The 20,588-nt window shown below is 36.1% G+C and overlaps 1 protein-coding gene across 2 annotated transcripts in view; it reads left to right on the top strand.

The window, feature by feature from the left end:
• Positions 1–12,432: 12,432 nt before the first annotated feature.
• Positions 12,433–20,588, top strand: part of Colec10 (collectin subfamily member 10) — a 62,130-nt gene continuing 53,974 nt past the window's right edge. Inside the window, exon 1 of one of the 2 annotated variants that reach the window (XR_003850336.1) lies at positions 12,433–12,667. Coding sequence is in view for 1 of the 2 variants with exons in the window: in XM_008837969.3 (XP_008836191.1) it covers positions 12,520–12,667 (148 nt within the window). In the remaining variant the exon portion in view is untranslated. The remainder of the gene's footprint in view (positions 12,668–20,588) is intronic. The other variant, XM_008837969.3, reaches the window with a different exon arrangement.

Consider the following 20,588-nt stretch of genomic DNA (forward strand, 5'->3'; position numbering starts at 1 on the left):
AGACATACGGCTGTCTACATTCTTCCTTCCAAAATCCTGATTTACCTAATTAAAATACTTTATCTCTTAATCTCCTTTGCTTTGAGAATCCTGCTGGTGAGACATAGTAGCTTTCACTGCAGGAGGTTTCTAGGAAAGTTCTCTAAAAAGCTGATGAGGTTTGCTATCTTGTGCCCTTGTTCAACAGGCTTTCCCTGTGTCCTGCTTCTGTAACTATGAAGAAAAATAGATGTGCATATAGAATTATGAAGCCAGAAAGAAGTCTTACTTCCTGGTGAGAGTATGAGGCTACTATGTCAGGATTCTCTTACTCCCTATTTCTCATTGTTTGAATCAAGAGCAAGCAAAACCAAAATGCAAACAAATAAAACACCTCTAATTTCACCAAGCCACTTATCCTTTCTGAGTTTCTTTTCTTTTACTTTGTGGTGTTGGAGGCCTAACTCAAGACTCTGGACACGCAGCAGTTGTGCTATCACCAAACTACATCCCCAACCCTCTTTCTGGGTTTTTATCTCAAGAACACAGCGAACTACTTCTGACATATCTCTCACAGGGGCTGCCATTACCCTTATGATATATTCTAACTCCTGAGCGGCATGGACAGAGAATCTTCTCTGAAACTTGAGCTCCAACAACCTTATCAGGTTCCAAACTTCAGCCTTGATAAATTATGTCCAGTTTGCCACACATCCTCCTATCCTTCAACTGAGATACTGCATTCACTCTTCTGTGGAATAGCTTCCTTTTATTCTCCCTATGATACTGGTAAACTCCAAAAGGTTTTCTATAATCACAGCTAGGAATACTCTCCTCATAGAAGACCTTTCCTGATCCACCAAACCTAGGTCATGTGCCTGACCTCTAGCACTCCTTAACAACTACAGACCTAGGATTTTTTTAGCCTATATACAGTATATTCTTTTTATACTATATTATTACAAAGTAGATCTAATACTAATGGCAGTTGCTTTTATCCTTCTCTGGCCTCTCAGCAAGATGAAGATAAATCTCTCTCTCTGACTCATTGTTGTAATTCCATAACTTATCACAATATCTGGTAAATAATATTATGTGGATAAATGAAGGCATTATCTTATACATGCCTATCATTCAAGCTCAAAGCTCATTATGTGCCCATGTAATTATCCATGCTAATTCAACCAATATAAGTCAAGATATTGCTATATAATTAATCACTGAACAACAATAATGAAAATCAATAACTTACCTCCAACTGCATTAGCATCAGAAGAGGATATCGATTACTTGGTAGGTAAAGTGGGTTGAGGATTCCTGTGATCTTTAATATACTTAATTTGTAATTAGTGTTATAATTAGATATACTTAAATCATAAATTTTGAGCTTTATGTACTTGTGAATATTTAGTTTTTATCTATTTCACATCAATTTGTTTGACTGCAAAATTCTTTATAGACATGCTTTAAGTGCGCTGAATCAGATCATACAGAACTGGTTAAAGTTGTTGACTTACTGAATCTACAATGGCATTTCTCCAAAGTAGGAATCTGTCTAATGACTATTCCTGGGCTAATCAACAAGACTCAAAGCTCATAATCATTCCAGAAGCATAGAGTAATTTTCCTGATAGATCTTTTAGACTTTTATGATAGTATAAATTGTATCTCTTACAATTAACTGATTGTCAGTGGAGTTGGATTTTTTAGTACATTTATATAGTTGTGCATGCACGGCTGTAATCCAGTTTTATGACACAGGCATCACCTCTGAAAGTTCCATTGTGTCCATTTGCAATCAACCCCTGCTCCTACCCTAGGTCCTAGGCAACTGCACACCACTTACCCTTTAAAGAAATCTCATGAAAGAATGAATCACATAATGTGTACATGTCTATGCCTTTTTGGACATCACAATTCAGAGAGATATCATCCATTTCTCTGTATTCATTAGTAACCAGCATAAATAACTGTTAAATAACATTCTACTGCAAAAAATGACATACTTTGTTTATCCACTTGCTGCTTGATGCATTCTTACATTTGTTTTTCCAAGTCTTTGGCTATTATGAGAATAACGCTATTATTCATCTTTATGTACAAGGATTTGTGTGGGTACATGTTTTGCTTTGACTAGACAGCTAGGCATTGAATTGCTTGACTGTATGTATTTTAAGTTTATGTTTAACTTTCCTAAGAAGCTACCAAATCGCTTTCCCAAGTGACTCTGTCATTATATATCACTACCAGTAATCAATGATTGCTCCAACTTACCATACCCTAGACAATACTGAGTGGTATCAGATTAATTTCTATGAGGATAACTTTTGTCTATGTGTAGTAATCTTTCTTTATGATTTACTGAATGAAGATGATACATTTTCATAGCTATTTTAGCCATTTATCTTTTTGTTAAAAAGCCTATTCAAATGTTTTGCTGACTTTTAGTTGCTCTGATATATTGCTCTTCACTTGGATAAAGTGCTTTATTGAATACATAGTTTCCAAATATTTTCTTTCAGTTTGATACAAATTCTTTAATGGACATTTGATTTGTAAATATTTTATTTCAGTCTATACCTTGTCTATTTGTTTTAAATGATGTTTTTCTAGAAAAATGTTTCAATTTTTTACAGAATTTATGCATTTATTTTAAGTGTATGTGTTTGTGTCCAAGTGTATGTATGTATGTATGTGTGCCATGTGCTTGCATGTACCTGTAGAGACCAGAAGATGGTGCCAGATCCCCTGGAACTGCAGTTACAGAATCAACGTACAGAAAAGATTTTGGCTCACAGGTTAGTGGATACACTCCACCATGGTGGGAAGCATATGGCTGGAGTAGCTCCATTATTGGTGATAGGAACTTAGAGCAGTGGATTGCATCACAGTGCCAGACAGGGAGCAAAAAGCTAGGTAGAAATGTACTGAGGCCTATCCTCAGTGTCCTGCCCTTCAGCTCTATGACTCCTACCCCAATAATTCCATAACCTCCCAAAACAGTGCCACCAGTTGAGGATTCAAATACATGAGGCTGTGGACATGTCCCATCCAAACCATAACAGGTGCTTCACTAACAATTATTTCTGTACATGTCATTCGTGCTAACCATTAGGGTTCTTCCAAACTGTACTTCGTATTGAGTCTGTTTGGTTGTAACAAAGTTTCTGGGTATTCTGGACATTTCTGTGCTCATCAAACTGCTGTTTTCACCAACATCTGAGCACACAGTGGTCAACTTACTCTATGTAAGAAGGTTTTAAGCTACGCTATTTTTATGCAAATCTGTGGCAGCTTACCTACCTAGCTGATCTGCAGAACCCTGAAATTATTATTTTTGATAATGTCATGTTGTTTTATGGACATTTGTGGAAGGAATGCTCTGAACTCTTCACATAGCCATTTCTGGAACTTTCCCCCAGGTCTGATTTTGGGGGAAGAATATGTTGTTTAATTGCATTTCAGATTGCTTTCTCACAAGTTTCTTCAAATTATATTATAAAGTAATTCTGGAACATCTGGACCCATATGGCAGATTAAACTTACATGTGTATTCCCTGCTTCTGACAGAATGTCCTCAAAATAACAGTAATAAATGGAAAGAATAGAAGGGAAAAATCAACAAGGCAAGTAGCACTACTGCTATTTTGGAGATATCACCCTAACAGAGAGCGAAATTTGAAAATTATCTATTACTAAGAGTGGCAGAAATATCTAAGTTAATAGCATACTGGGAATCCAGCGGGTTCAGGTACTGAAGATACAAGAGGACCTGCACTTCTTTGACAAAAGAGATGAAATCAGAAGAAAAGTATTCAAAATGTTTTATTTCTGTCCTGGTTTTCCAAGCTCATTCTGTATGCATAGAAAAATACACCTTATATACTTGAATTTAGGACCCAGATTTTTCCCCACAGAGAGAGTTAACAAGAAAGATTTTACATTCAGGGGACAGCAGGTGAGAGCTGCAGTCATAGTGAGCCACAAAAGACAAGAGAAAGTTAAAATGAACTGGAACTTTAAAACCCTCCTTAATCAAATGCATACAAGTGAGATTTGTATGTCACCCCAGGCAAAAAATTGGAATACACTTAGTGAATTGTCTGGATCAGGAAAAAGACTTTTTAAATGATGAGAATGAATTAGGGAAGTCACAAATTAAGGAAGTCACTGCCATTTTGCCTCACAATACAATAGACAGTCCACAGTCAATGTCTTATTGTCAATTCTGTTACTGTGATAAAATATCTTGACAAAAGCTCCTTAGGGGAGAAGGACTATAACACACATTTCCAGTTTACAATCCACCATAATGGGAAGTCAAGGCCATGGGATTTTAAAACAACTAGTCATATCACATCCACAATCAAAAGCATAGAAAAATGAATGTATGCAAACTTAGTACTCAGCTCCTTTTCTCTACTCTTATACAATCCAGAGCCCAAACCCAGGGAATGGTGCTGCCCACAGTAGATTGGGTCTTCTCACATCAATTAACATAATTAAGACAATCTCCCATAGACACATCCAGAGGCCAACCTGATCTAGATAATCTCTTACTGAGACTCTTCTTTGGTGAGTCTAGATTGTATTAAGTTGACAATTAAAATTAAATATCACAGTCAACAAATTCCACATATAGACATAGAGTTCCATTATAACATTTTAGTGACTAGTATAGGAATAGATTAGTATAGAATATACAGCTATTTTACTAGAGATTATGATAAGGAATATGTAAATTAAAACAAACCAGTCATGAAATTTAGAGTAAATAGGGATAATCTAAGAAACAGATGTTTCCCCGAAGAACATAATTGATAGAAAACTAAGACTGGTAAATAACTGGAACAAAGACAGTTGTAACAGCCAAGCCTCATGGCATAAGCATGTAATCCCAGTAATTTAGGAGACTAAGGCAAGAGAATCCCAAATTCAAGGTCTTTCTGAGCTATACAATTTTCTCAAGGCCATCCTAAGCAACTTAGCAAGGCCCTCTCTCAAAATAGAAAGTAAAAAGAAAGCTAAGAATATTGTTCGGTGGTAGAGTGTTTGCTTACTATCCATGACACTGAAAAAATAGGTCCTACAGAGAAGTAAAAATCAGCAAACTGATATGTAATAAGTACTCAATAAATATTTGTTGAATTAATAGAATCTTTAAAAAGTTAAATGATGTGTGTATATAGCTACTTTATAATGTTTCAATGTATAATATAAATATTCAACAGAAGAACTGAAGATGGATATGGAAATATTTTAGAAATTATATGTCTAAATGTTTGACTCTAGTCATGAAAATTGAGAGAAAAAGAATGATGGAGGGATTGACAGTGGAGGCGAGGGGATTATTGAGAACAAGCATGAAAAAATTGCAGCACTGATGGACAGTCATTTCAAGATTCAAATGACCTATAACTAACATAACTAAGTGAATGTGAAGGCCTACATCAAGGTAATATTACTGAAAATACAGAACGTGAAGTAGAAGGAAACAAAATCTTCAAAGAAAAGGAAAAAAATGTTCTCTGCAAATTGTAGAGAATTTGAATGATATTGAATTTTTCAATTGCAACACCAGAGCTACAAGAAAATTGAGCAACATTTTTACACCTCGTGGTGAAATTATCATTACCCTGGGATTCTATACCCAACAAAACTCTTACATAATATGTAGGTAGAATTATTATATTTTTAGAAATGAGTGTCTCAAAATTTAATCTACAGTTCACTTTATTTCAGCAAACTACTATAGGACATACTGCACAAAAATGAGAGATGAAACCAAGAGAAAAAGATGTGGATATCAGAACAGGGACTATAATACAGACCCTTGACAGCAACAAAGGAAATCACAGCATAGGAGCACTGCAACAAGTATGCCAAGCTAAATGCAGCCATGAACCTAAGTATCTTAGGAGAGCTATTTCTAAGAAGAGTAGAAACAAATTGAACATTTTACATTTCCACTGAAGTGATAAATCTCAAAGAATTTGTGTGTATTATAGGACTGGTACAGAGAAAGCTATGAAAAGAAAATAATACAATCATTAAACCTAGGAAAAATTAGTACAAGAAACAAAATGTAATTATTCTGCACTTTGCAACTTGATTGTGAGTAATTTTTGTAGTGCCATTATAATATAAGCATTGAATATTGCATTAAATTTATACTATTATTAGATTATAAAGACAGAATCAAGGGAAATGTATATGAAGGTGGATATAAGGGTTAAATAAATAGAAAATTCACCAATCTTCCATATTAAGAAGTCATTAGGTATCTAAGTAAAGAAATCATTATTATGTACTTGTTATTTAAAAATGAAGAGGAGACAAATGAATACACTAAAACTGCTAAAAGAGTTTTCTTGCAGGAATGGTAAACAAGAGTGGGAGGGGAGGAGCAGTAAGCTTCTGGTTTTGTTCTATGAGTCTGCTAAAACCATTTGATTTTTGAAATACACTTTTACACATTTAAACTGAAATTAAAAAGTAAAAATGATGATTTGTATGTTTGCATGTAGCCTTCAAAATATGCCATTGCAAAAGCCATTTTCTGGTTTCCATTGCTTCTAAACTGCATCAAATTATGTTAACCTGCAAGAGTGATCTTAAATCCAGCAAGTTACTTATGTGAATGAACAAAGCCAAAGCCAACTCCAGGGCCGAGCTCTATCAGCTTGTCAGGAAACCCCTTGTGGAGAAGAAGCTGTTCTGTTGTTTTCACTAGTAAAACACTTCTTTCTTAGGAGATGCTTATTTCATACCCTAGATTTGGTTTTCCCTCCAGATATCATCCAAGCTGGATGCATGATAATTAATATGCACAAGAACAGATGTTTCTAGGTCACTGTCAGGCACTGAGCAAATGTTTTGATGTTTCATTTCTTCCAGTAAAAGTGAGTGAAAATTACAAGAATGGTATTAGATTCCAAGGGCTGCTGCAATGAATTAGCACAAACTTGGTGATTAAAACAACTGGAACTCATTACCTCATACAACTAAGGGTCAAAGGTCCAAACTCGAAGTGTCAGCATGACTGAGCTCACTCTGAAGGCTCATGGGGAGCATCTTCCCAAGCCCATTATACCTCCTGGCAGATTCAAGGGTGGTCCTTACCTTGTGTTTGCAGAACTCTGGGCTCTGCTTCTGTGTTCACATGTGTTTCTGGTCTTGTCCTTGTCTCTCTCTGGGTGTCTCATATAGGGCCCATCCAGGTAATCTATGAGCTCACCTTAAAACTATTTGCTTAATTATATCTGTAAAACACTTTTGCCAAATAGGGTCCCATTTATAGGTTCAGGGGGAGGTCAAGATATGGACATATCTTGAGCTGCTACTCAACACACTAAAAAGAGATAGAAGAATAACAGGAAGAAAAATCACTTGTTATTCACTTTAGTAGTGTGTCATATTTGCTAATGCTAAGCCTGAAATGTCAATGTGTTAGAAAATGAAAGAAGAAAGCAGTCAGGAAAATGAGGAATTACAGAGATGGTTTTGTAAAACAGACATGAATTATTCTCTTTTTAGATCTAGCCTTAGCCTCCTTCCAATTTTATTCCAGCTGTAAATTTGTTGGGCTTATTATCTGGTTCAAAACTCTGGTTTGAAGCAAAACCAGTGTTGACTTGAATTTTTCAATTTCTTCTGTTTGGGGATAAGTGAAAGTGAACTCTTATAAGTGCCAGTAGAATTCTCTCTGGGCAGTATGAGGTATTTTTAGCACTCTAAAGAAAATAAATTTAACATAACTTGACAATTTCATTTTTAAATCATCTATCCTATTTTTAAAGTTCTGTCATTCCATATTTATTGGGAAATCTCGGAGCTGGTATAAGCTTTTTATATAACGCTGATAATAGGCTCATAATTCTCAAGTATGTATACTACTGATTTAAATGATTCACAATTGGACTCCTTTAAATGCTTTCTAATAGAATTTTTCTTTTATTCATCAACAAAGATTCTTGGAAAATTAGTGTAGATTACATTGCTTCATTTGTCATGCTGTACAGTTTTAACTGCATTCTTGTTTAAACACTGTTTCAAGTCCTTAAGTAGAAATGGTCCTTGGGTTCCAGGTGGTTAGAGTACATAATAAAGTAAATGAGACCTGAGAACCAGTCACATATGTCTCCCCTTCCTTAATTTATATTCTAAACCATGCTTCTTAATTCAGGTTTTTTTTATATCTTTATGACATAGATATTCATTTTCCTTTAAAACTTATTTTAAGCATTAAATTATCCACCCATTCAATGATTAGCACAGTACCTGGCATATAGTGAAATTTCAGTTGAAAGTAGCCATTGCTATGATTAATTTTGTTATCATAATCACTATTGAATAGTGACTTTCTCAGTGGTCAGGAAATTACTTTGACATGCCTTTCCTTTTGTCTTTCCAAAATCATCCTACTGAGTGGTCTATTTCATTCCTAAATTCTTTTTCTAAATTAGTGACTCCATAGCTTGTACACAGCCATCATCAACACATCTAAACTTTCTTGTCTCTTGTTTGCCATTGTACTGTGTTACTTCTTTGTATGCATGCTAGGTCCTAAATATCTACTCTCTTGGCATCTATATACTAGAATTTCTTGTTCAATGTTTTACCTTCATGTGTAATCTCCATACCTGCGGGCCCCAAATAGAAATGACCAGCTCTGTTCATATGAACTTACAACAATGGTGATACCATACCCAAGACCCATGCAAGCTCAATCAGACAAAATCCCTGCAAAGAACTGGGGAATTGGGCAGGAAGCCCCAACCTTAGCTGAGAAACTATTGGAAGCTAATCACTGGTAGATGGGGGAAAACTGATCTTCTTTAAAGGAGTGATGCTGTTAAATAAGTTGCCCAGGCTCCAGTGAATGAACTCATGCCAAGGGACATCTGGGTACACAAACCTGACTCGATAGACCTTAACATACATGGCAGAATATATGAAATCAGGTGGGGTCGCTATGGATGGCGCAGAGACAGGAGAGAGTCTAAATATGATAAAAATGTATGAAATACACAAAAATTCAATAAAAATAGTAAAATAAAAATAAAAAAATACTAAGTCTTAGACATTCACCCAGCCTCAAGACCTACATTCTAAACTTCCCACTCATAGTTTCCAGCCTCGTACTTCCTTAACCCTTAAACTCAAAGGCCTTAATATTTTTACTTAAAAATGAGTTCTTGGGGGCTGGAGAGATGGCTCAGTGGTTAAGAGCACTGACTGCTATTGCAGAGGACCCAGGTTTGATTCCCAGCACCCACGTGGCAGCTCGGAACCGTCCTTAACTCCAGTTCCAGAGGAATCCGAAACCCTCTTCTGACCTCCACGACATTGCACGACACAGGTGCGCTCACATACATGCAGGCAATACACTCATACACATAAAATCAAAATAATAAATTTCAAAAATTTTAAATAAAATAAAAAACAATAAAACAAGTTCTTTACCAGCTTCACTTATTGAGAAGAGTTTGTTTTCTAGTCATCAAATTAAAGATACAGAGTAATTCTGAGGACAGCATTTCTACCTCAAAGATAGGAGTTCTCTCTGATCAATGAAAGTCCTATTTGAATGTTCTGTTTATAAACTCTCCATGTTTTTCAGTGAGAAAGAGAGATACAGTTTTCAAATCAAGGTTGAAAAATGAATAAAACATGAAAACCAATGGCATACAGGAAATGAGCATAATATAGTATCATCTTAAAAATTTTCTTCATTATCTGTTGTTTGTCACATTCAATGAGTTTCAAGCCGCATGCATTTGTCTTCCTTAAGGGCTGAAGAGAATGGATGGACAGATTGAGGCAAAGATGTCCATCGCAGTGTTATTTATATTGATAACATCAATAAGATTTAAATTTCCCCAGTAAGGTATTGATTAGGTATAATTTTATCTATCAAACATGGGAGGGTCTGAAGAGATGGTTCAGCAGTTCAGAGAACTGGCTGCTCTTGCAGAGTATCTGGATTCAATTTCCAACACCCACATAGCAGCTAACAACCATCCATGACTCAAGTTCCAGGGAATTGAAGGTCTTCTTCTGACCTCCATGGATGTTGTGAGACATGGGTGCACTTATATACATACAGGCAATGCACTCATATACATAAAAAATAAAAATAAGAGCCAGGCCTGGTGGCAAACGCCTTTAACCCCAGCACTTGGAGACAGAGACAGGTGGATCTCTGTGAGTTCGAGGCCAGCCTGGTCTACATAGCAAGTTCCAGGCCAGCTGAGGCTACAGGGAGACCCTGTCTCAAAAAGACCAAAAAATAAATAAATAAAAATAAATAAATAAATAATAAAATATTTTTGAAAATATTTTAACATGTGACTACCGTGCAACAATTTAGGTTAATATTCTGTTGATAGATATAGAAAGATATTTACATGCATTGTTGGATAACAGAGAATGAAGCTTGAAGAAGAGAAGATATGCCAAGAAAAAATACTAAGCACTGTTATTTTCTTGAGACAGTTACCAGTGGATCTCTCTGTATAAGGGTAATGAGTCCACATTCACTGTGTACCTGTGAATGCTTGAAAAAATATGAGAAGCAAGATAGATTTAGAGTAATTTAAATAATTTAAAAGGCACCAATTTCCAAAGAATTTTAGGATTCAAAAGAGCATCAGATATAAAGTCAAAACTCAAGTTATATGCTGTATGGCAATTGAAATTGAGTCATTTTTCTCTGTGTCACAAATCTCGTCATGACAGATGTTGAATTCCAGGCTTCTGGCCTCACTGCATCCATCCTTACTGTTTTCCTATCACTGTTAACAACACTACTTGCATGACTGGCAAAATCAATGCATCCTCAAAACTTGAGAATATTCACCTTCATGGAAGGCTTCTTTGATGGGTGATTTTAGACAGCCTGCTTAGCTTTTCTGAGCCTCAGCTGCTTTGCCTGCAAAATGGGTGATGGGCTATTTATTCTACAAGGCTGATATGAGGCTTAAATGAGATGATACTGAGAGCAACCCTCAGTCTGTATATAACTATATTTTCGGTTGTTCCTTTCCTTCCCACGTCCTGTATTGCTTATGAAGTGAACAGTTCAGTCACATTATAAAACCATTGTTAATGTAAGGAATTATGCTCCTTCTAACCAGAAATTCATAGCTGAATTTTTAATCATCACTACTTGAGCAGAAATTTCTTTTGTACGCTGCCTGTTGTAGGTTCTTTGTTAGGCACTGGGGAAGGGACATACCTGTACTTTTTAAACTGACCATTGCTTATAATGATGTCTCATAAGTGCTAACTCTTAATTACCTGTGAGAAATTTCATTTCTAAATTGAAGGAGAATAGATTGAACATTTCCTTTCCTTCAACTCTATGATCAACCAACCAGGTCACATTGACACATTCTAGGTTCAATAAGAAACCCTGTCTCAAAAACTAAGGTGGAGAACCCTTGCGAAAGACACCTAACATGGAACACTGGCCTCCACACACCTATGCACACACACATACAGAAACACACACACACACACAAAGAATATGAAGACTCTAATGTAAATTACTCTGATTTTAATTATATAATTCATATAGAATGATGTCTACACTGTTTATAAAGACTGTGGCTTGTGAAATAGGCAGACGCATACAGAGAGATAAAGAGACCTCGAGCTCCATATCCATGTCGATATCAAATCCAGACAATCTACATTGAAATCCTCTCTGTGTTTTAAAAAATATAACAGGAAAAGTTTTCACCCACTCTATAAAAAATTGCTATGAATATATTAATGTATCTCTTTTTTACCATCATTTGCAACCATTGCTATATGCTTGGACAAACCAAGCATATAGTAATGGTTGGCAAATGATTTTGTCACGTCTTTCAAATAAAGCTTTGTCTTCATTTCAGAATATTTCCTTGAGATAATGTGCTAAAAGGGCAATTGCCAGGCTGAAGGTTATAAATATTTTTAATGTCCTTCTTACTTATTACCAAGTTGATTTTCAGAAAATGTTATTCATTTGGGGTTTAATTCCCAGATAATTTTTGGTATCAAGAGGAGCTATATCATAGGGAGCTTTGGAGCCTCTCTGGTCATCCTCCACGTTAGATAATGAACATCACATATGAAAGGCCCAAAGCCATGCATGGTGTTTGCATAATGTGCAGAGATCTCAGGTCACAACCCTCTGGAACATAGCGCTTAAGTGCACTGGAAACTAAGTCAGTTGGAGTTCTGAGCAGCAGGCATCTCTATACTCTCTGCTCTCGGGGATGTTTCCGTTGACCTGCACATTTGAATGTTTAGTTTAGTGATAATTTTCAATAAACTGTTGTCATTTGAAAATAAACATTCTGGACAATGTATGGTCCTTTAGGACCCTGAGAAAATAAACAATCGAGGGAATGCCTCTTGCTTGTCTTTGCAGCCTTTTCTGGAATGTGCTTTCTGATACTTCCTTTTTTTTCTCTGCAGCAGAAGGTTTCACCTAAAATCATGCTGACTATTTAGCCTTTCTGAGAGACCCTCTTTTGTGGAACTACAGTCATGAATAGCTTTGGAGTTCCTCTTCGAAGCAACCAGTTCATCCTCCTGCTGCTGTTGCTCTTGCAGTTTCAGAGTCTGGGTCTGGATATTGATGGTCGCCCTACCGTGGAAGTCTGTGCCACACACACAGTTTCACCAGGGCCTAAAGGTGAGGAAGAAATCCCAAATTTCATGTAGTATATAGACTCCCTTTCCTTATCTCAACTCCACCTTGGTCTGTTGGTGACTTTTTCTCCCCTCCTCCCTAGTTTCCTCTGACTTCCCCTTCTACTTTGGGAAATCAATGGGTTATTAGTTACTTATAGGTTTTCCTGATGGAAGGTAAGAAATGGGTTGGAGTAACTGAACTCTGGGACAAGAATCTGATGGCAATCACTGAGGAACATGGGAGCTTTTCTCTCCCATTGCACCCCAGCGGGAGATGCACGTTCAGAGACTCCGTGCTAAGACTTTATTCTCAGGCTGCTCTCCTTGCCCTCTCATACTGACTCTGAAAAGCCATGTAGGTAAGAAGTCTAAACTAAAAGTTAAATCTGAAGTACATATTTTACAAATTAATGGGATCCTGGGTTCCAATGAACATGTATTTCTTTTAATTGAGGATTGGAGGTAGTATATAAATGAATATTTCTTTACTTGAAAGTAGAGCCTCTGAGGTCAAGTGCCTTCAGCTGGAGAATGATAGACTATTGCTTTTGTTTTTGATTCCAAGTAGAGCCAAGGTCTAAGGTCCAAATATGCTTCAAGCAACTGGCTGATTTTTTTAAAATCTGTCTTTTCAGTTTCTGCTCTAACCCTTTGTTCTGAAAATGGTCACCGCACTGCAGATTGGTGCTCTCTTATTAGTAATTCATGATATACTTCTCCAGGCGATACAGTGGAAGAATTGCAGCTGCTTAAATCTGAAGTAAAAGAAAAAACGGATTAAAAAAAAATGGCTCAATGCTTGTCAGTTATTTAAATGTGTATTGCTTAAAGTGCGTTTTCTTAATCAGTGAATTAATTTCCTCCTAAGATTGCAATCCAAGTTTTAACCTTTGCTAACATAAAATAAATGCAGGGAAGATCAGTGAGACCTTGGGGCTTCCAAATAATTTCTTGGGTGATTAAATGAATAATGTGAAGGCAAATGTTCAGAAAAGAAAGTTTTGATTAGAAATAAAGTATTTACTTAAAGCCATTACTGGATTTTGCATAGTGTGTTAGGAAACTTTGTTTCCTGTGGTGTCAGAAAGACACTGAAAATTGAAGGTTCCCTTGATTGTGCAATGAGAAAATCTGTTTGAGAATAACATTTACAATTTTACCCTGAAAAAAAGCTGTAATTTTCAGACTGGAAGGACAGATAAAGTGGTGTTAACGAAATATCCTAAACACAACACATTCCAATCTAACAACTCTGTTCCTTGAAATTCACCTAATATGTACTGATTACTTATTGTCAGGTCCTGTTTTATGGGCAGCAGAATATTAAATAATATGTTAGTGTCACGAGCAATGGAGAAATAAATACTTATTAGGCAAAAAATGTTTTGCATAGTTTTTTTTTTGTTTTTTTTTTGTTTTTTTTTCCTGAGGTGTTGAGACATAGGCATAATTCTGCCAGGCAGATGAGGGCAGAGAACATTCCTTAGCAGAAACAAGAAGAGCAAGTTAATAGGACATGATCAGAAAAAAAACCTCAGTAACCCTTAATTTTAAAAAGTTTCAGTGTAGTGAATTCTTAAATCTTTGCAAAAACAATGGTGCCCCAGCACTCAGAAGACTGAAACAGGGGAATCTCAAGTTCGGAACCAGAGTAAACTACCTGAACACTTTGAATTTGAGAGAGAGAGAGAGAGAGAGAGAGAGAGAAAATTCTTTTTAAGAAAAACAAAGCATATACCTTTAAAAAAAATAAAGCTCGAGGTGGGCGGGGTGGTGCATGCCTGTAGTTGTAGTCCCAGCACTTGGGAGGCAGAGGCATGTGGATCTCTGTGAGTTCAAGGTCAACCTGGTCTACATAGTGAGTTCCAGGTCAGCTTAGGCTACAGGGATATCCTATCTCAAAAAAAAAAAAGTCATTACTTCAATCTATACACAGTAATTTTTTAAAACCAGCAAAGTATCCACAGCCTTCTTTATTCATTTCTTCACCTACTGCAAAACTTTCCTCTTTTCATTAAATGTCCAGTTATCGTTTCAAACAATGGAATCTTTTATTCTCTTCCTGAGCCCAGGTAGAATTATGAACCGGTCATAAGCTAATGTGAAAGGATAGAGGTGTGAGTGTACCTTGAAGGGGGAATGGAAGAGAGGCACTTTAGAGCACTGTATCTCAGGACTATGTGTCTTATAGACTCTGTTATGATTTCCTCTTCTTCCTGAGCATATGGGCTTTGCACCAAATGCATTCTAAGTTCCCTTTTTAGTAAAGTGATTCCATGACCCTGGAATATACCAAATACCTACCAAATCTCAGACACCATGTTAGATGACATGAGTTTGAAGTTAGCTAAAAAGGAAACTATCTTAGGACTTGTATTCAAATCGCAAGCTTGGAATTCAATTGCAAGCTTTTGGGGTTAGCTCCCAATTGATTTTATCTTTTTGTTTTTTTCAAACTGAAGCAACCTGGAGCATATTTATTGCCGCTTTTCCTGTGTTCTAAGCATAGTGTTAGAGGTGAATACACAATAAACAGGACATAGAACCTTTGTGCAAATATGAACTACAGTCTATACCACCTATTTCCTCATGAGAATACAGTAACCGCTAGATGAGCCCAAGGAAGGACAATTTGCATATTTAGCTCTTCACAATGAACAAATGAAAAGTTTGATGACCCCAGGCAAACATTTTAAAGGACCAGGTTAGAGTTTATCATTCAATATCTTTTCTATTACAAAAAGCTAGTGTATAATACTTTGCTTCATGGCCAATCATCTCATTACTAAGTTTACCACCACAGCAGTACTGGGCACAGAAATTTCTAAATACTCTGGGAAATAATAAAAGGAATTCATTTTAAATTCATTTTGGCGAATAGTAACTAAATAAATTATTCAGACTTGCAGATGAAAAACCAATAATACTATCCATAGAATATTCAGTTCAATATGCACACTTTAGTGTTATTTCTGTAGCACAACTTACTGGAAGGAAAAGCATTAGAGTCCATTTTTTGAACCTCTACTGTGTCAGCCTCTTTATTTGTAAAACGGGACTTCATAATACGCATTTTCTGCTTTTAAGATAAAATAATCAGTATAAATGTCACATATTTAACACATTTTGCTTCTCTTTCCTTTAGTTGCTTATCAAGGTCATTGGGTAAGAACTTTCAGGATAAGCATCACTCCACTTATCAAAACTTCTCAAAAGTCTCCATTATTTTTCTTTCTGTACCTTAAAATTGCATTTATGCTGCTTAACAGGAAAATGTTCATTTTATTTTTCTTACCATGGTGGTTAACAATCTTGTGAAATTCTGACCTCTAGTGGTCTTACTTGAAAACAACAATGGTGAGAATTTTAAAGAAATTTTAAAATAATTTTTAAATGAGTAAAGAGTATGTAAAGGATGCTTTAAACTGCAAGAAATTTTTGAATATATCACAGTTTCTATATATATTAACAACATCTTAAGGTTACACACAAAAATAATCTCAGTAAGGACAAGTAGAGTTGTCATGCTCTCTGGGCATGCCACGTTTAAACAGGCACAGTTAAACAACTTGAATATGACCTCTCAACTTCTGTCCCAGGTCCAATCATTCCATTCCAAACACTAGTTTTAACTAGTCATACACTGAGTTCAAAAATATAGCCACTGTGGGGCTGAAGAAATGATTCAGTGGCTAAGAATATTTGTTGTTTTTGCAGAGGAACTAGGTTCAGTTCCAGCACCCACATGATGGCTCACAACTGTCTATAACTCCAGTTCCAAGGCATTCAATGTTCTCTTCTGGATGCCATGGACACATGTTGCACATACACCCATGCAGGCAAAGCACTCGTACACATAAATAAAATAAATAATTCTTGAAAAACAAAGCCACTAGTCACTTTCTGACGACAAAACCTGGTTGGAAAAAATGTCTAAGAACACTGAATTCACATTATGTCAGTCCAGCGGTTGTGTTGGACACTTAGGAATGCTGAACATGATGGCATGTGTTCTCTTCAATAATTAATACTAGAGTTTCATTCATTGGGAAGTTAAAACTACCTTTCCCTAGCCTAACACATGTTAAAGAGTATAATTTTATTGTCTTAATAAATTTTGTAAAAGATATGTAATTCCCAGTGGACATATAAAGAAACTGAGGTTCCTAATTACTATGTCACTAGTCCAATGCCACAGAGCTAGAAAGGGCAAGTTGGAATCAGATTCAACTCAGTTCTGTTTGCACTCCGTATTCACATCGGCCTGTCAACCCGCTAGCCAGCCAGAAGGGCCCTCAAACAGTATTGAGTGTATCATAGTATTGTGGGGGACCAGAAATTAGCCGCTTCAGATATTACTTCAAATGTCTATTGATTCCCATAGAACTCATGCATGAAGATATGTGGGCACATATCTTAGTGCCAGGAAACATGAATATGTATATCACCTCTCCTTTTTACTAAGAGAGGCTGTGCCGTGGGGGAAGACAGGTGAAACTCACCCCTACTGGAGGAAGTAATCTTTTCTCAGAAAATGAGAAAGGGGACATCCATTTGACCATCCTTCTCTATTGTTTGACATAACTCTGAAGTCCAGAACTGGCACAGTTTAGGTTACTTCTCTAAATACACCTCAGCCTCCAACAAAAGGAAGTCTTCTTGTGACTTCCTCAAACATAAGGGCAGAAGATAGGCCCAGGAGTATTTGACTCTCTCACATTCAAACTGAAGTTTTATCACCTACAAGGGAACTCTCAAAGACCATTTGGTTTGACACCAGTTTTGTGAAAATTGAGGTCCAGAAGGACTACAGTAACTTGTTTAAAGTCTCACAGGTATTACTTTATGTCAAAGTTACAACTAGAACTCAGATTCCAGATTCCTAGAATTGCTCTATTCTATTGTGTTTCTAATTGTCCTCAATTTTTATACTTCTCATTAAGCATGAAATGATTGTTTGGTTTTACAAGCTGACATTAGAAAGAGGCCTAGGGAGTCAATTCATAATATGGCACAGGACTGTTTTAATCAGGTTACTTCTATATATTAAGCTGTCAATTCTTCTGACTTTAACAGAGAAGTTAAGCAAGTAGACATTTCCTCAAAACTTGATTATTATTGTGCTAATGTTAGATTCATTTATTATTATTCTTTTGTTATTTATCATTCATTTTAATATGCTTATGCTTGAGGATAGAAGAATGTTTTAGGAGGATTGGCTTTAACTTTTATATTCTATTTTGTGGGTGTTTGGAACCATTTTTTTTTTCCTTTCCTTCTACTGAGCGGAGTTCAGGAAAACATTTCAAAGCTAGGTCAGGAAGGGAAGCATAAAACTCCAATCCATCAACTTGTAGATAAAGATGAGTCAGGAGGTAGTGAATGGTAATGATTTAAAAATGATTTGTCTCATTTTAATAGAGGCATAACCTTTATTCCACTTCTATCCACAAATCCCTTATGTAACTATTTGGCTATGCACAAAATCGCTGGTTGGGACCATAACAATCTGCTCCTGCATATTGATAAAACTCATGAGCTTTGAAAAAAGATATATCTGATTTTGAATTTAAGCTCTGCAACTTACCTAGCTATGTGACCTTAAACCTTTGGAGTCCTCAACTTTAAAAGGGAGATGAGGAGATCACATGCTTCAAACAGTAATTTTTAAACTTAAAACAGGTTTAGTATATAGCTTAGCTATCATTATTCCTTTCATTACATTCTATTGTGTATACTGGTCACCATAAGTTTCCTTTCTCTTCACTTCCATAAAAAAGGTTCATGGATTATAAAATTGTCTCTTCAAATAGCACGCCACTTGGAAAAGACCACTTCTGTTCCTTTCTACAATCTCCTATTTATCTTTAGCCACACTTCAAAGTCAACTTTCAATCTTTGGCAGTTCACAAACTCAAGACCATCCTATCTCTTCACTTATATTCCCCTTTTTGTTGTTCTCCAACAGGACCTGCTGTCCCTTATTAGTAAAATGAGACTAAAAGCAGTATAAACATGGATAGGCTTATATTAGGGACTCAGTGAAATTCAGGGCACACAAAATTAAAACCTGCATTTTCTCACCAGTAACATGGGCAAGATAATGGTGTAGCTACATCATGGTGTCATAATGAGAAAGAATGTGAAGCTACATAAACACAGCATAATATTAACATAGCATCAAGGACTCCATAAATGCGGCCAACAAAAGGTTTAACAAAAGTCAAAGAGAATCCTGTCTTTATGTTCTTTTTTTCCTTCTTTAACAAATAAACCTTTAGTTACAGTCTGCCTAGGCAACATGTTCTGTTGGCCTTGGGTTACTGTTCAGATGTACAGGCCAAGCACAACTTGTCTGTTACTTTTCTGGATTTAGTCTATGAAATATTACTTGTATAAACTTTTAGTAGAATGATTTTATTAATTTTCCCCACAGCTCATGATGCTTTATCTCAACGAGACTGCCTGTTTTTATGCATCACTTATTTGATATGTAATATTCAATCATTTCATAAAAATCCTTTAAATTATATTTCATAGCTATCTTTGCTGTTTTAGGAAAGAATTGGAAATGCATACAGTAAAAATCTGGACTGCAGATACTCAAGTGAAGTAGCGGCTAAATAATTTAATATTTTTATATTATTTATTGTGATAGTACTTGATTTGAGAACTCTAGAAGCATCATTTTAGGTCTCTTGTGGCCACTTGACGATACTTGTATCTGCTTAGCATATTTCATGCACATCACTTTAGAGTTTACAAAAAGGTTTACCCATTATTTCATTTTAGTTCTGCTGACATATGTAAGGATCACTGCTCCTGTTTTAAATAAAAGAAAACTAAAACATACTGCTTTTGCTTATGATTTCCCTGCATAGCTATGGGAAAGTTCTTAAGAGAAACATATCCTTGCCTGTTTTACCTCCCTAACTATGAAGGAAGGAACTAGAATGACTCATTTCTCCCATGCAACCATCACTTACATGCTGGGTATGTTAGATGCTTTAAAGCTTAGATCTGTTAAATGAATGGTATCATTACAGGTAAGGTAGCTAGATCTTAGTGTCATAGTTAACTTTACTTATCATCTTGACACATCTAGGAAGAGGGAACCTCAACTGAATTATTGCTTCAATTGAATTGGCTAGTGGGAATGTCTGTGGGGCATTATCTTGATTTCTGGTTGACTTAGGAGGTCCCAGCCCACTATGGCCATTAACACCCATAGGCAGGTGGGCCTGGGCTGTATAAGAAAGGTAGCTGAACATGAGCCTGTAAGGAAGCCAATAAGCAGCAATCTCTCTGGTTTCTGCTCCAGGTTCATGCCTTGAGTTTCTGCTATGGTCTCAATGATGGACTATAACCTTTAAAATGAAATAAATCTTTTCCTCCCCAAAGTGTTATTTATTAGTCATGTGTTTATCACAGCAACAGAAACCAAACTAGGAAACTTAATCAGGAAGAGTAGATGTACTGATGAAACCAAATTCCCTAAGATGAGACACTTATGGCCCCTTGCATTCAAGATATTCTAGAGTAGTGACAAGATAAGAAACAGCATTTGATGAAGTAAAGCAATATTTTCAATAATGGTGTTCCACTTGGTTTAAAATGAATAGGTATTTTTTAAAAGTGCCATTCAGAGCCAAAAATTGGAATGAAGTCATCTCTATCTCACTGGACAACATGATGGGTGACCAAAAGACAGGACTACAAAACAGACAAGACCCATATGTCCAGTGAGAAGTTAGAAGATACAATGGGATAAGCAATGTGTGTGAGACCAAATTTGAAAGTCTCCACAGAAAATGGGGGACTCAGATACATCACAAAGGAAGATTACTGGAACTATCTACTCATCAGCATCACCTTAGTGCTGTTTATCACTGGAGGAGCAAAGCAGATAGTCTACAAGTGAT

This window comes from Nannospalax galili, unplaced genomic scaffold (assembly GCF_000622305.1).
Source record: "Nannospalax galili isolate Female #2095 unplaced genomic scaffold, S.galili_v1.0 scaffold17, whole genome shotgun sequence".
Taxonomy (NCBI): Eukaryota; Metazoa; Chordata; class Mammalia; order Rodentia; family Spalacidae; genus Nannospalax; species Nannospalax galili.